Source organism: Trichomycterus rosablanca, chromosome 17 (assembly GCF_030014385.1).
Source record: "Trichomycterus rosablanca isolate fTriRos1 chromosome 17, fTriRos1.hap1, whole genome shotgun sequence".
NCBI lineage: Eukaryota > Metazoa > Chordata > Actinopteri > Siluriformes > Trichomycteridae > Trichomycterus > Trichomycterus rosablanca.
This window is the reverse complement of record NC_086004.1, coordinates 4,383,771-4,400,657: the sequence shown is the minus strand read 5'-3', so window position 1 is coordinate 4,400,657 and position 16,887 is coordinate 4,383,771. Positions and strand designations below refer to the sequence as shown.

General features: G+C 40.5%; 1 protein-coding gene across 4 annotated transcripts; it reads right to left on the bottom strand.

The window, feature by feature from the left end:
* Positions 1–1,217: 1,217 nt before the first annotated feature.
* On the bottom strand, positions 1,218–14,987 carry fam163ab (family with sequence similarity 163 member Ab). Of its 4 annotated transcripts, none has more exons than XM_063012932.1 (4): positions 14,551–14,987; positions 8,349–8,668; positions 4,553–4,667; positions 1,218–3,638 (listed from the first exon to the last, which is right to left on the bottom strand). In XM_063012932.1, exons 3-4 carry the CDS (start codon positions 4,643–4,645, stop codon positions 3,315–3,317), a joined length of 417 nt encoding a protein of 138 aa, XP_062869002.1. In that variant the 5' UTR covers positions 4,646–4,667; positions 8,349–8,668; positions 14,551–14,987; the 3' UTR covers positions 1,218–3,314. The 4 variants fall into 4 exon arrangements, with proteins under 4 accessions (XP_062869002.1, XP_062869000.1, XP_062869003.1 ...); XM_063012930.1 differs by having other exon boundaries at positions 8,349–8,665; XM_063012933.1 differs by lacking the exon at positions 14,551–14,987 and adding an exon at positions 14,318–14,334 and having other exon boundaries at positions 8,349–8,665.
* Between the last annotated feature and the right edge of the window lie 1,900 nt (positions 14,988–16,887).

Sequence of the window (16,887 nt, the reverse complement as noted above, 5' to 3'; positions counted from 1 at the left end):
GTCATCCCTCCCTGCCAATTATGCCCGCTAGATGGCACCCAGCTGACCGGTGAAAACGTGGAAAGTTTTGAACCAAGGAGTTCAGAATCTCGGCGCTGGTGTTCTAATGGAATATCCCACTGCGCCACCTGGGCGCCCCCTTGTGGTGCATTTTAAATAAAAATAGTATTGTGTATTTTTCATCTATGCACAAAACAGCATTGTTTTAGGTACATTGCAATAATTGGCACCAATTCAATTTAATCAACTGCTTTATCTAACTACTAACACATGAACAGCTGTACCGTTAGTGTCGTTATTGAGAGAGGAGTGGTGGTGCAGAGATGGGGTCAACATAACATGGAATCTGACCAAGGGTCTCCCAGACGGTGTACCATGTCTCAGATTTATCAAAGTGGAAGAGAACATCATATGATTTACTGTGAACAGTAACAAACAAATCCTTACCCATTCGTCCTTGGTCGGGCAGCGCTGTGGGTCTGGCGCTACCAAAAAATAATTGATGATCAACCACAGGACAACACATTGCCCCCACACTCTCTCATTTCTCTCACCAGGCAGACGAAGGCGAAACGTGACCAGAAGCAAGGATCAAACCCATTTACACATATGGTAGGCGTTTCTTAGGAAAGATACAGCTGTATCCCAAGAGATGCCCGGCAAAATGACATGTTGGTACATTTTAAAGACAAAAAGAGGTAAAACAGTCTGTGCAACAAACTATTTAAGATAAGAGTATTTCTTTAAAAGTTAATGCTTAGTTACTTTATACTTAATAATACAGTAATAGAGAAACCAGACGTCGTGGATTGTGCAGACAAATGTGTTTACATTTTTATAGCTTGTTGTGCCTCAAATGAGACATTAGAACCTGTTAGGCAAGTCAAATCTGTCATTAGTTATTGCACAGTCTCATTATTACAGCTGATAATGAATTATCATTCTCTTCAATCATTCTCCTAGCAGCCATCTAAAGATAATGAAAATAAAGTGGTAATAGCAGTAACAAACTAGTATTTAGCAGCGTGCTTAAACAGTTACACATGCCACATTTGTCTATATTTTTGGTGTATCAAATATGAGAGCAGCTGAATAATAATTAGAAGAAAATGTTTTTTTTTCTACAATTCTTTGCTACAAAGGTTGTGTTTAGTACCTTCACTTTAAAAACAAGTGATATGGCCAGGGGTGCACAAACGTTTTCATTACAACTGTAATTGTAAAGCTTTGTTCAGTTTATTTGTAATTAAACGGCATGGAGTTTCCTACATGTAAAAAATGCAGTTATTGTAGTTTAAACACAACTGGTGACATTTTCTTGTGACTACAGAACAACGTGCATTGTGATCAGTCCAGGCTTTATTCCTGCTGTTCTCCATGCTAGATAAACAGTGCCATTACGGTTTACTTTTACACTGGTTAAGCATGTAGATGTTGCATAGAAAAAGCTAGAAATCACCTTAAAGTCACCGAAAACTTTCAAATACTGTAGGTACTTACTACTAATACTTCTGTTGTTTCTGACCACTTTCAATTATTTTTTGTGATGTGAAGGTTGCCCAAAAATTTTCATTAGACAACCAATAAGACAAAGAAGCGTTTACACTTATGTGCCTATTTGTGTCCATTTCTTTAATGGGAGTGATGTCTTTAAATTGGATTTCATGTGGTTAATAACATGGATTGGACAGACCTAAAATAATAAAAATAAAAAAAAATAAAAATACTTGCTAGAAAATGTTACTCAGGTACTCAGTAAACTTAAAACAAAAATCATTAAAAGACAATAATCATCACCTATAATGTTTACAATTCTTTCATCAGCGTACTTACAGTAATCTGTTATCAAGCTTCCTCATTCAGGAATTAAACACGAGCCCAAAACCAAATGATTTGCTTTCAACTACGTAGGTGGTCTACACAACTGATCGGCCCTGTTGCACTTCAGTCACAGAAAAATGTAACTGAAAGTAATTAGGAGTAAAAAGATAAAAAAGTATCCCAAATTGACCCCCCCCCCCCCCCATCCCCTCTTCACACAGGCGCCTGGACCAGTACTGAAGAACAGATATTGCAGCAGGGAGAGATCTTTCAACCTTCCCTTCTTCAAACACAACCAATCATGTTTGTGTGGATGCCCTCCAGGTAGGTAGCTCTGCTTAGATTCGAACTCTCCGCAGTGGTTTGCTGGCACGTCAGTCACACCCCCCCCCCCCCAATTGTTTATGCATTTCTCCCTTTTAACGCGTCCAATTACCCGATTGCGTCATGCTTCCTCTCCACCAATACCGATCCCGGCTCTGATTGAGGAGAACGAAGCTAACCTATGCCCCCTCTGACACGTGGGCAGCAGCCGTATGCATTTTGTCACCTACACTTTGACGAGTGCAGTGCAGATCAGCACTGTGTATGGAGAGACACGCCCTGACAGCACTCTTTTCCCGTCTCTGTGCAGGCGCCATCAATCAGCCAGCAGAGGTCGTAACTGCACCAGTCATGAGAGAGTCCCTATCCGGCTTTTATATCCCACCCCTATCTGAACAACAGGCCAATCGTTGTTCGTGTGGCTGCTCAGCCCAGCCGGCAGGCAGAGCTGAGATTCGATAAGATGTATTGAGCGGCCACACCCAAACTATTTTTAAACTAAAAAGATGAGGTGCACGACAAACTGTCTGCCATTCAGTTCTTCAGTTTCCTTGAAGTTTACAGTGACTTTAAGTACCATATAGACTACTTCACTGTTCCATCAAACCTTCTCATATTAAAGAGTGATATTAATGCTGAAGACATTTTTAGTAGAAAATTCCAACATCAGTAGCAGATGGTCAGTTTAGGAAGCCCAGATTGTAAAGACTCAACAAACTAAACAGATGCCAATTTTACAGAGTTTTCTGAATACAAAGAACCTTTTGGATAAAATCCAGGCAAAATTAAATATTGTTATAAAGACGGTGACAGTTACTGTTTCTGTACAGGACACCTGCATTTACAGTAATCTAACTGAAACAGAGATCCTGACCATCATGGGGGTTCATGGAGTCACACTACACACATAACATGGGGCCCCTCTGGTATCTAAAGCGCAAATCCGTTCTATTTAAAATGTAATGATGTTCATTATAATCATTTTAAAATCCTTAGTCAGCTTTTCCCTTTTCTCTGTGACCTTATGTCATTCAACACATAAATATAAATGATTTTTAACTCTATGGTCCAAATACACTTTCCACAGAGACTTCCTGGCATGGCCTGGACTGCAGTGAACACCTGGACCTGCACCCTCCTACATGCCATTAACATGAACCCTGTACCCCTCAGACGTCAGTGCTGATGGCATGAGTGTTGCAGTAGAAGTCTGGAAAGGTGCGAGGGCTTAGCGAGGTGCCGTGTGTGGAGGGCAGCACGTAGGCGATGCGCTCGGCCCCGTTACGCATCTCGTCCATGTTACGGAGGTAAAAAGAGGAGCTGTAGAAGGCGTTGCAGGTGGAGCAGGTGTTATAAGCTGCGTCCGAAGACAGGGACAGGGGACAGACACTCGATCCTTCCACCACAGCAGAATGGCAGGCATCACAGGAGAACTGAGGCTCAGAGTAAGAAGGGGAGTCTGGATCTGAGCCATTCTTCTTACAGCAGTAATACTGACAGACAGAAAGAGAGAGTTAGAGACAGGGAGACGCTCAGAAACAGACATGAAAGTAACAGACCAGTCACAAATCTCCTCTAGATTTTAGTGAGACCGTGAATAGAAGAAACAGTTCGGCCAAAATGTAACGTACACCATTCTCTCATTTAAACAGGCATAGAGTTTTTTTTTAATGTTGTCAGCCCATTTTAGCTGACCATTGTGATGGCATAATTGTGCTGGAAGGCTTGAATTTAGCAATAAAGAGTTCCTCCAGCCCGCCCTCCCTCAGACACAGCCAATCATGTCTGCAGTATAGCAGCCTGTAACAGAGCTTAGGTTTAAACTCAACTGGAGCATCAGACCGCTGCGCCATGTTTTACTGTAACGTTACAGTCTGACCCATATGTGTTCGACTAACATAAAGTGCCAGTAACCTACTTTAGACTTAACAATAATGCTTAATAATGTAAACGACTTTGAAACGAGCTATCTTACAACTTTATGATCTGGTGTCCACATACATCTGGGTGTGTATAGAGCACCTGCGATATCTCACCTCATAGGACATTTGTTAGGCCAAATGCGAAAAAAAAACTGCAGTGTGTGAAACAACTGTCAAGTGTGACCGACCAGACAGCAAACGACTGCAAGTACTACTGACCATGTCTATTAAATTGATTGAAGTTTTGGATTCTGAGCTACAGCAAGGCAGGAATTCCCTTGACAGAGCGCCAATCCATTCAGACCTTTTAGTTCAATTTCAATTTGATTTGCTTTAAATTAAAAGGAAATGAGAAAATCTCACACGCGTCCGACTCTATCTAGTACTTGCTTATTCGGTTATTATCCGGAGTCCAAGCCTGTCTGTAAATCGATGCAGATGGAAGTCAGTCACAGTTGTTTGTTACTTGTTGGCTCAGAGCTCACCTGGAGTCGGCAATAGCAGAGCACTACAATGATACACAGCAGTATCACCGTTGCAAGAATTCCTCCAGTTATGACGACAGTTCCCGCTGTCATTCGACCGGATCTCCATCAAACCCTGGAGGACACAGAGGAAAAATTAAAATAAATAAATACCAACGTCATCCGTTTGAAAAAAACTGTACCTGTCCTGGTAAATGTTGCTCCTCAAGTCACAATCAGAGTGTCAATGTACCAGTTTCAACCCCCCATACAGTCCCAGTTCCTCAGGAGTGAAAACATACTGTGCCCTTGACCATAGGTAAGTGTGAGGTTGTGGGAGAGGGTGGAAAATGCTTATAGCTGGTAACTATGATCACAAAATGGCACACAAGATGGCACTGTTTAACCATCTAGCTTCTAAAAGGGCTTCTTTAGTTCCTATAAAATGTGGCCCTGTATTACAGAGAACTAAAAACCCCATTTCAGTTCAACAAGAGCCACCTAAATATGGGATACATTTCTATATTCCCTCCCTATTCCCCCAAACAACCTTCCGTTAAACACAACATCTAAGCACAGATCATACAAGACTAACGTCAAGGAGTGGATGAGTCTTATTAATCACCAACAGCTCAAAATCAGATTCATTTTTCTCACTCCCAGCAGTTCTTCAAACAACCACCCGATCCAGGTAGCACCAGTCCCACATTTGGATTAAACCAATGGATTAAGGTCCTGTTATCTACCTTTTATCGAGATGATGTTCAGATGAACATGTACCATCAAGAACACAGCCACAAAGACAGGATATTCTATGGTGCGTAATTCTAAACATGAAACCTGCTCCATACTGTCTGGAATATACATACTGTACAATCATCCAATTTGCTGCTTCCTGTTTGTTCCCTGGTGAGTCACTACAGCAACCAAATCAAATCTGATCAGCTCATATTCATCCAGTGCATAGCGTCACGTATGTCACTGGTACCGTAACAGCAATCAGGCAAGCTGTCATACACACAGATGATTCACCATGAACACTGGTCAGTCAGACTTCAGATAGACAGATGATTCAATAGAGCAATAGAGAGAGAGAGAGAGAGAGAGAGAGAGAGAGAGAGAGAGAGAGAGAGAGAGAGAGAGAGAGAGAGAGAGATGAGAAATAAGATGCATGTTGTCGTGTCCCGTTGTTGTTTCTCCTCTGGCTGAGCCGTATTGAATGTGCTGACAGAGAAAGTGTTGGGTCAAGCAGTTTGGCAGAATTGAGTTTGACCAGGAGTGAAGATTAAATTAAGGAGCTGGCATGATGAAGTGCAATCATGCAGCTGAACAAGGATAATGAAACCCACAGCAGGAAGCAGGAGAAAAGAGGATGGACCCACCAGCTCATTTCTCTCCCCACATTAATCACACTCTCAGGGTCTGAACCTGAAAACATCTTATTCTTTAGTGTGGAGGAAAGGAAATTCATGTGCTAAACTTTAAATATGTGTCACATATCCAGCATACAGTATGTGTGCTCCTGGGACTCAAGTGCACCTCCACACCCCCTTACTGTGATTGGTCTCTGGCTAATTAACCACAGGCATATAAGAGGACAGCTGTGGGCCTGCCAGTGGGGACTTTTTTTTTTGATTAGCTTTGCCTTTGCTGGTGTCATATGTTTGATTCCTAACACATGTTCTTTTGGTTTGATTTTGACTTGGCTCTGTTGGCTCTGTTTGCCCTTGTCCGCATGCTCCTGTCCGAGTTTAGAAGTCTTGTTCCTGTTTGTGTTAGTTCAAGTTCCTGTTTAGCTTTAGCATTCTTAGCTTAGGGTCTAGTGTAGGATTTAGGGCCATGTTAATGCGTGTTTAGATTACCTTTAGCAGTGTTAGCTTAGCATGTAGCATATGTTGTGCGTTTGTGTCTTGTCTTGTTTAAACCTGTGTTGTGTAACCTTGTCGTGTCTTTTGTTATTACATCTCTGCGTGGGTGTCCGTCCCCTCTTGTCTAGTCCAGCCCTAATACGTTACAATATGCTACAGAGCCAAACATATGTTGAATAATGATTAACTGGTTGCCTATAGCTAGTGCCCTAATGTGCTTAATTTCATGGACCTTGTTATTGAGAAAATCTCAGATTTTACTGTTTTCCAAACTCAGTTACCCGAGTCGTGTTTTTAGCCGCTTTACACTTGGACTTGGACATTTTAACTAACCGATTGCTAACTGAATTGCCGTAGGATTGCTAGAACCACCTCATAGTGCAGATTAACCAGTAAACGTAAAGCACTTGAACATTATGTGAATGAAAAATGTTAAATCACATTTAGAATTTCACAGCAAACTGCACATTACAGGAAACGGTGTGATTTTCAAGGCGAATTAGGTAGGACCTTACTTATATCATAAAAGAGAAGTTGTTGTTTGATAAATGCTGTCAGTTAAAAAGGTCTTTTAAATTAATTTCATTTTATTAATTAAATTTATTAAGTTCAGACTGATAAGTGTAAGCCTTAGGGATAAGGGATATAAATCTGTGACAAATGTGTGTTTCCTGAGCACTGTAGCTGAGGTTTTTTTGTCCATTCCTAATTCTGTGGATTTCCTTGCTCTTTTCTATACATAATGTTAAGCATGCATAAAAAAATTTGCATCATTTCTAAAGCAACGCTTCCAGTATGTCCACCACGACGTCCAGCTGGCGCGGTTCTCTGAGCTCAATGACTCGGTAGGTAATTGGCTCTATTGACGCAGGCTTCAGGTGCAGATGTGTGTTAGAGGACGTGCAGCTGCAAAAAGTCTTATCAGTGCTTCAGGCGCTAAAGGAGCGAGAGGGCCGTGCCAAACTCCTGCATTTTCACTTTAGCTGTAATCTGTTCTCAGCAGTGTAGAAAGGTTCAGAACTCCATCACTCCTCTCTGTGTGTGAGCAGAATTTTAATGTGAATGTTGAGTTCCGTGTGCCAGGCTTTATCCTCAGAACCAGGATGTGGGAGTGATGTACTGTACAAGCACGCGTCTATACCTGGCCCCTCTGCAACTTTAAGTGGCACTTTATCTTCTGTGGGACGGTGGGCGTTGATCAGGGCACTTAAATTTAAATTAAATTTATAATAATTATGTTGTTGATGATAATAAGTGAAATTAGCTAACATTCTGTGGAATATACACTGAAGCAGGGAGTGTTTTGGCTCTCACACACAGATTACTTGCCCTGAGTAATAGAACACTGTATGTAATCTGTATGTAAGGCACCCAGTGTGGCTAGGCCTAGATTAAGCCTATTTACACTAGCCTGGACTGATTCCAACGTTGTATACACATAAGAGAAGTGTGATATTTTACTGTGCATGCTATCTTAGCAATTTATATTTGGGGAATAAATTAGGATAATAGTGTGTCAACAGAGGCGGCACAGTGGCTAAGTGGGTTCTGGGTTCGATCCCCAGGTGGGGCGGTCCGGGTCCTTTCTGTGTGGAGTTTGCATGTTCTCCCCGTGTCTGCGTGGGTTTCCTCCGGGTGCTCCGGTTTCCCCCCCACAGTCCAAAAACATGCAGCCAGGTTATTTGGAGACACTGAATTGCCCTATAGTTGACTGTGTGTGTGTGTGTGTGTGCCCTGCGATGGACTGGCGCTCCGTCCAGGGTGTTACTGTGTGCCTTGAGCCCATTGAAAAGCTGGGATAGGCTCCAGCACCTCCCGCAACCCTGATTGGATAAGCGGTTAAGAAAGTGAGTGAGTGAGTGTGTCAACAGAGTAAGAGTTTTCCAAACCAAGTAAAGATGATTTTCTGTGAGGTTTGCCTTCAGTTTCCAATTTTTAGTTTCTTTTACCTGTTTTAGTTTCTGCTGGTCATCACACAAAAGCTGCCTGAGTCTGGTGCCAGAAATGTGACGTAGCCTCGTCTCTACCACGTCCTTCTTCTCCTCATCTGTTGTGCCTGTTCTGGGCCCTCAGCCATCTCATCCCTCACTGCCTGTCCATCTTCATCATGTCTTCCTTTTATTCTCCAGTGCCCTGTCTGTCCTGTTTTAACTTTATCTTCCTCATCTTGTTCTCTGCTAATACAGTCCATTTCCTGTCTAGAGTCCAAGTCTACACCCCTGTCTTTAAAGACAGTCTTTTAGCAGGCTTGTGCTCCATGTCAGTGCTGCTTAGTGGAAAATAATAACACAAGCATCCATAATTACAGGCTGGAGCCACGAGCAGGACCAAACAATAACAAGGGCATTGGCTATTCTAAGATAATTAGAAAGCACTACGGCACAATCGGATGCATCCTAGCAGCCTGAAGTACTCAGCGCTGGTCATTTTTAGCTCAGGGTGGAAAGTGTCAATCTGGTATCATTTTTATTACAGGTTTTACAGTTTGAATGATCTGTGGTATACTGATATAAAGAAATACATTCAGTTTGCAGTTTGATCAAGCCTGGCATCACGGTTTCATAGCCGATCATTGAATAAATAGAAACACTTCCACCTGGAGCTAATTAACACTCGTTTACATTTTTATTTACATTTTCGACATTTAGCAGACGCTTTCATCCAAAGTGACTGACAGTATATTGTCTAAGAAATTGAGGTTAGGGGCCTTGTCTAAGGGCCCATCAGTGGTAACCTGGCAAAGGTGGGGCTTAAACCAGCAATTAGTAGTCCAGTACCTTAACCACTAGGCTACCAACACTCAGCGAGGCGCTGGTTAAACAGCACGGCAGATGATCATGATTCTGTAAATGATTCGGCAGGTGGGCCTATCACAGCTGCTCATATATTTACATGCACAGATGTATTAATTACTAACATCGTTACTGTGTTTGGTTTCTTTTGCAGCAGATTTCTGTAGCAGCTGTAACATGGATTGGGTCCCAGCAAGCCTAAGAATCAAGGCAGAAAAACATCCAGTTCCAGTCCACTGCAGGGCAACACACAACCCACAACCCACCCTACCCACTGCATCACAGTGGCACCCTGGGGAAATGTTATGTGTGCTGTATTCATCCTTAAATGCAGCTCCTTCATGACATTTATCCAACCCTGCTCTTCATTAACTTAGCACTGCAGGGTAAAGCCTGACATGACAGGAAGTCTTTTTAATCTTGTAAGATTCATTTAGACCAAACCGTAAATCAAAGAGCTTCACCCACAGCAAACCAACTGCTGAACATTAGTCACAGTGTTACACAGAACACGGCATGTTGCATTGAGTTCCCAGAATTCTCCATGCCGGTACAAAGCTCAGTTTCTCAGACTACAGATAAAACCTGCTGTATTCAACATTTGGGCAAAGAATGAAAAGAGTGGTTTTCTTGGTTTTGTGAGGGTGCTCGGGTGGCACAACAGTCTATTTTGATAGCCCAGAACCACTGAGATCCAGGTTCAAATCTCAGCTGTGCTATCAGCCAGCCATGTTGTCTACACAGACATTGGTATGGATAAAGTCCTGCAATGGATTGACATCCTGGTGTTTCCTGATGGAACTGGACACAGTGCAACCCAGACCAGGATAAAGTGGTTGATGAAAATGAAATGTGGTACTGTGGAAAACACCATGCTATTTTAAAGAATGTTTGGACAGCTTTGACATGAACTGTAACATTAATCAAGGCTTTCTTGACCAGCATCAGTGCCCAGTCATACAAATGCTTTTTTGACTTAATGGGCACAGATTCCCACAGACATACTTCAAAGTCTTGTGAGACGCCTTCTCAGAAGAGTGGCTGTTGTTATAGCTGAAAAGATCACATAGAGGTCACTCTGTTTTAATACCATTTGTTTTTGAAATGGGACGTTCAACAAGCTCAAGGTCAGGTGTCCAAATACTTTTGGCCGTATAGTGTAAAAAAGTCTTTTAACTAGTGATCTCAGACTTTCCTTTTTTTCTATTTCTAGGTGCAAAACACATTCACCCTGTTTCACCTTCATTTTTCACCAATTGAGAGGCACTTTCAGGCCTGACACGTCTGGGTTTTTGTTTGTTTGTTTAATTTTTTAAAACCAGCCTCATGTTCCTGTATAATATATCCTCAATTCCAGTCCATCCCTAAAATGCATGAACACAAAGTGATAGTTCATGTTCAGTCTCTGAGGAAGCATCTGTGTGAAGCCTGAGGTACAATAGCACGTTGGTAAGGGCTGGACTGAAAGATTTATGAGTGTTCTGCGTGAGCTTCCCTGTCCAAGGAGAAAGCAGCATCCAGCCAGGCACATCTGACAACCGCACACCAGTGCGTGTCTCCTTATTCAGCACTTCCTGTGTCATTGGTGCTGTTCAGTGATGAGTAGAGATGTTATGCTCGGTGGACTGGGGGATCTATAACGTCAGTCCAGTTTGCATTCATCAGCATGCAGCTGTTTCACGTGATTTACAGGATTTGCTCTCTAACGATATTGCAGCGATCGTAAAAAGCTGAATGTGAAATGTCAACCTCACTATAACAGTCGTGGCCTGATATGTGGGTTTGTAGGTCCCATTCAGATCTGCCTGGTTTTATTTGCTGTATTTTGCTAATGTCGAAGCTCCTACATACTTCACATCTTCAAACATCAACCTGCTACAGGAAGCAGAACAGCAGGCCATATTAACCGTGCTAATGGTTCCTCTATGACCTCTATGGTTCAGACATCTCATTTCCATAATCAATTCAGCTTTCATATTTCATTTGTTTTTAATTAATTGACTGCTTAATTCAAACTTCACTCAGTGAATTAATTGTTTGTACCTCATTATGGTAAAAATACAAACCCAATTCCAATAAAGTTGGGACAGAAGGTAAAAATGCACATAAAAACAGACACAGTGATCTAAAGTACTAAACTGAAAACATCACAAAGAAGAGATTCAACGTTTTATCTTATATGTAAAGACAGGAGCAAATTAAGAGCAGGGAAAGTGTTAAGTGTAAAAACAAACACATATAAAACAGGTGATGCTGTCATGGCTAAGTAAACAATGAGCAGTAAAAAGCTCTGTTAATTCTGTGCACAGTTTTAAGTGTCTGTCAACAATGTGACTGTATTTTTAATGCAAAATTAAGATGACTTAAACATAGATATCAAATTGTTCACTTTATCATTCTAACCAGGATTAGTCCTACTGCATTTTGCCATTATGACATTACACTGATCAGCCATAACATTAAAACCACCTCCTTGTTTTTACACTCACTGTCCATTTTATCAGCTCCACTTACCATATAGCATTTTGAAGTTCTACAATTACTGACTGTAGTCCATCTGTTTCTCTGCATGCTTTTTTAACCTGCTTTCACCCTGTTCTTCAATGGTCAGGACCCCCACAGGACCACCACAGAGCAGGTATTATTTGGGTGGTGGATCATTCTCAGCACTGCAGTGACACTGACATGGTGGTGGTGTGTTAGTGTGTGTTGTGCTGGTATGAGTGGATCAGACACAGCAGCGCTGCTGGAGTTTTTAAATACCGTGTCCACTCACTGTCCACTCTATTAGACACTCCTACCTAGTTGGTCCACCTTGTAGATGTAAAATCAGAGATGATCTATTGCTGCTGTTTGAGTCGGTCATCTTCTAGACCTTCATCAGTGGTCACAGGACGCTGCCTGTCCTGTGTTTAAAGACTTAGTTTTGTGTTTAAAAACTCCAGCAGCGCTGCTGTGTCTGATCCACTAATACCAGCACAACACACACTAACACACCACCACCATGTCAGTGTCACTACAGTGCTGAAAATGATCCACCACCTAAATAATACCTGCTCTGTGGTGGTCCTGTGGGGGTCCTGACCATTGAAGAACAGCATGAAAGGGGGCTAACAAAGCATGCAGAGAAACAGATGGACTACAGCCAGTAATTATAGAACTACAAAGTGCTCCTATATGGTAAGTGGAGCTGATAAAATGGACTATGAGTGTAAAAACAACAAATGTTATATCCGATCGGTGCATAGTGTCCTTCTTATAGTGCATTTGAGGCCAGGTAGGGCCACTACCTCTGGAGTGGAAACCATATAAGCCTTCATGCATAAAAACCTTTCTTTTAATAATTTAAACGTAATTCCTTAAACAATATTCTTCCATTTCAGCCAGGTATCCAGACCAAAAGATGTCTGCCATTGTTTCAAAAGCACTCTCTTCCATGTTTGATCAACACATTTTACATTTTCAGCATTTAGCAGATGCTTTTGTCCAAAGCGACTTACATTATACAGTCTAAGCAACTGAGGGTTAAGGGCCTTGCTCAAGGGCCCAACAGTGGGGTTTGAACCAGCAACCTTTGGCTTACTAGTCCAGTACCTTAACCGCTAGGCTACAACTATAAAGTACTCCAGGTTAATCAACTTCGTGTGGTAAAAAAGACCCTACACTGTGTATCAGAGCCCTATTATGCTAGACCCTATTCATTACATACCTATAACAGCCTGTCTCATTGTGCTTTTTTCTTACATAATATGTAAATTATTCCCTAAATGTTCATCTTCAGCACCATTATATATTTTTGGAAGTAGTCCTACTCCGAAGTACAGTCTGCACAAGAGGTATCATTTAGTAACAAGAACGTGAGCAGTACTGCACAAGGCTACAAAGAGCCAAAGGAAAAAGTCTGTAGTTTAGATTTTGCTGTGCTGTGGGTGTAAAAGCGCTGCCAGCGATGCCAGCCAAATCATTACATCATCACCTGAGCAGGTAAAAGTACCATGCAGAAGCAATGCTTTAAACAAAGAACTTGACAGGTATAAAAAGCTTCACTTTCTAGACTTGGTAGCTTACTACCAACATACTATAGTAAGTATTACAATAGACTTTCCAAAGCCATTCAAACTCCAAAAACGACTCATACATCCAACACAGCAGAAATACAACCAACAGTAAATGCAAACACTGCTAGAGTTCATTAGGGAATCCTAGTATTACAATTGTAAAAGGATTTAATACATTTTAACATCTATCTATCTATCTATCTATCTATCTATCTATCTATCTATCTATCTATCTATCTATCTATCTATCTATCTATCTATCTATCTATCTATCTATCTATCTATCTATCTATCTATCTATCTATCTATCTATCTATCTATCTATCTATCTATCTATCTATCTATCTATCTATCTATCTATCTATCTATCTATCTATATGGCTAAAAGTGTTTGGATGTCCGACCATGAGCTTGCTGGACACCCGATTACAAAAACAAATGGTATTAGAATAGACTGACCTCTATGTGATCTTGTCAGTCACTCTTCTAAAAAGGCTTCTCACAAGCCTGGGAAGTATGTCTGTCGGAAATTGGTACCAATTCAGTCAAAAAAAGCATTTCTATGGCTGGGCATTGATATTCCAGTCCATCCCAAGGCTGTTTAGTGGGACTGAGATCATGGCTCTGTGCAGGCCACTGGAGTTGCTTTATACCAATCTCTTTTTACATTTAGCAGATGCTTTTATCCAAAGCGACTTACAGTACCGTGACAGTATACTGTCTAAGCAACTGAGGGTTAAGGGCCCAACAGTGACAACCTGGCAGTGGTGGGGCTCGAACCAATGACTTTCTGATTACTAGTCCAGTACCTTAACCACTAGGCTACAACTACCCATCATGTCTTTATAGAGCTTGCTTTGTGCACAGGCACACAGCAGTGCTGAAAAAGCAAAGGGCCTTACCTAAACTGTTGCTGCAAAGATGGAAGCATATCATTTCCTTTATACAGTATAATTGATTTATTACACCAGTAAGCAAATATTGTGGCTGAAACAACATCTGAATTGATTCAAAAATGAGAAGGGGTGTCCCAATACTTTTGTCCATACAGTATAGATGCAAACCTACCACAGGGTCTCATTCATGTTGTTCTTAGAAGGCCTTCCCTAAACTGTTACTGCAAAGTTGGAAGCATATAATTTCCTTTATATAATTGACTTAATACACAAGTTAGCAAATGATGTAGCTGAAACATATTAATTTATAAATTATTATAAATTATTTATTATTTATTCCTGTTATTCTTAATGCAGAATAAAGTGGATACCATTTAATATCAGCACAGTATTTGGAAGTCTTACCTGTGTCTAGAGTCTTTGTTTCGCCATTGAGGCGATGTGGATCCCGGGACAGAGTCAGTAAACGGGACAGCACCGGATAAAACACTCCTAACGAGTACACGGCTTCTCTATAAGCTTATTGAAACACAAAAACACAAACATGAGCCGTTTATCAGCGTCCATTCCCTCAGCAGATCGTGCTTGTGTCCTCCGCCTGTGTGCAGGTATGTTAGCAGGTCGGTGGTTCTGTGCTGTACAGTGAAATACACCAGATGTGTGTCGGTTGGTTAGAGCCGCTCATCTCCTCAGCATCAGCGCAGTTCATTCACTATAGCACTCAGAGTGGAGCCACACGTCCACACCCGCTATTAAAGTCCCCCAACATTAGTTTTATACGGCATTATTATTCTAAATCAAATAAAAATCACTAAAGTGCTACTGAGAGAGAAACCGTTACTCCAACCGTCACCCCGGTCAGAAGGTGCAGATACTATGACCGTCTAACCGAAAAACGGCCAGCTATTCCATACGCACACACTCCCAGCCAATCATAACCCGGTATTGGATGGGCTCATTTAAATACTCGAACGTGATTGGATCCTATACTTGTATTAACACCCGCCTTTCACGTGTTAAATGCTAATTACAAAGGTGTCCGTTTATCGTTACATACATACAGTATATAAAACGTTCTAGATCAGTGCTTCAACTGTAACACCAAGTTTCATCCTTCATTAGTCCAAAACGTGACATTTATTTACTTATTAAGATTTTAACGTCATGTTTTACACACTATGGTTACATTTATGACAGAAACGGTTGTTATTCGTTACACAAGATTCATCAGTTCACGAGTTTAATGTCAAGCAGTCATGGACAATGTAGTATCTCCAATTCACCTGACTTACAGTCTTTGGACTGTTGGAGGAAACCGGAGCACCCGGAGGAAACCCACACGGACACGAGGAGAACATGCAAACTCCACACAGAAAGGACCAAGACCGCTCCATCTGGGAATCGAACCCTTCTTGGTACAGCAACACACAGCACACTTTCTCAAGAAAAATGGGTGTAATTAAATAACATCGATGTGATCAATAGATTTGATGCCAAACTTTTTTAACAACTTTATTGAACAACATATAAATTACATAAGATTACATCAAATCACAGCCAAAATACAAAGTACACAATGAGAATTAGACAATAATTAATTGCTCAAGGTAATAAAAGGAATAGAATTAAAATATAATTAAAAAATAAAAATAGCTAAGGTAGGAATTTATAAATAATACAATTTCATGATTTTTTATTGTTTATAAGCAGTGTTGAGGTACTTTTCACAGGTATTTAATGTATTAATGTAGGATACTGTATAAAGGATGCCTTAATAGTCTTAAATTTGGTCTGATTCATAAATTTACAACAATGAATGTGATATTTAGATAATATTAAGAGAAGGTTGACATAAATCCCGTCTGAATTCAATATATCACTTTTAATTATCCCAGATAGAACGAATTCAATATTGAATTTAAAATTATGGTTAATTTTCCTATTAATACAATTATTTAAGTCAATCCAAAAGACTGAACAAAATGTGCAGTCCCAAAAAAGGTGAATAAGGGATTTTTCATATTTGTGACAAAATGAACATTCAGTATTTATACCTTTTTTAAATTTAGCAATAGTTTTATTGAGTGGGTAAGAACTTCCCTCACCTTATTAGTAATAAAAATCTCTTTAGTAAAAGTCATGTTGTTTTCCAATCTATATTATTATATAAATTATTCCAAACGAATACTGCAGATGGTTTAGATATTATATTCTTTTGAACAATGTTCCTAATACACAGGTCAGTAGTCTTATCATTAAGCAACGGTTTTGATGCCAAACTTACATTCAGCTAATTAGCCAGCTAAGTGACCTTGTGTTTTTCCTGCTGGTCTTTCATGATTTCCATTATGTTTTTATAAGCAATATTTTTTGTATCTCTTTCAAAACTATAATTGTTTTGCCTTTTTTGGAGCAATATTGTCAAGCTGCAGCCTGTAGACCTATTTTTCCAACCCCCATTACCAATCTCCATCCATGTTCATTTACATCCAGGCATAAATGGCTCTAAAGTGCTTGACCAGGAACAATCCGTTAGTGGAAAAGCAATATATTTAAGCATTACAGTGATTAAGCATTGATGTTTTTGAACAGGCTTCTACAATTTTTTGAAGTGGGGTTTTATGTTTAAGACTGTCAGGTTGAAATAGGCTGTTTAAGACATTATGTAGTCGAAAAGCAAAATGTATAAGCAACACTTTGGAAACCAGCTTTTTTTCCCACTGATTTATTTTTTGGTGGAAC

What these genes read in the sequence shown, in the direction of transcription:
- fam163ab (XM_063012932.1), bottom strand. Translation starts at nt 4,645, where the DNA reads ATGACAGCGGGAACTGTCGTCATAACTGGAGGAATTCTTGCAACGGTG. An exon ending in TCTGCTATTGCCGACTCCAG is followed by an intron (nt 3,639 to 4,552) that starts GTGAGCTCTGAG and finishes TCTGTCTGTCAG; the next exon opens with TATTACTGCTGTAAGAAGAA.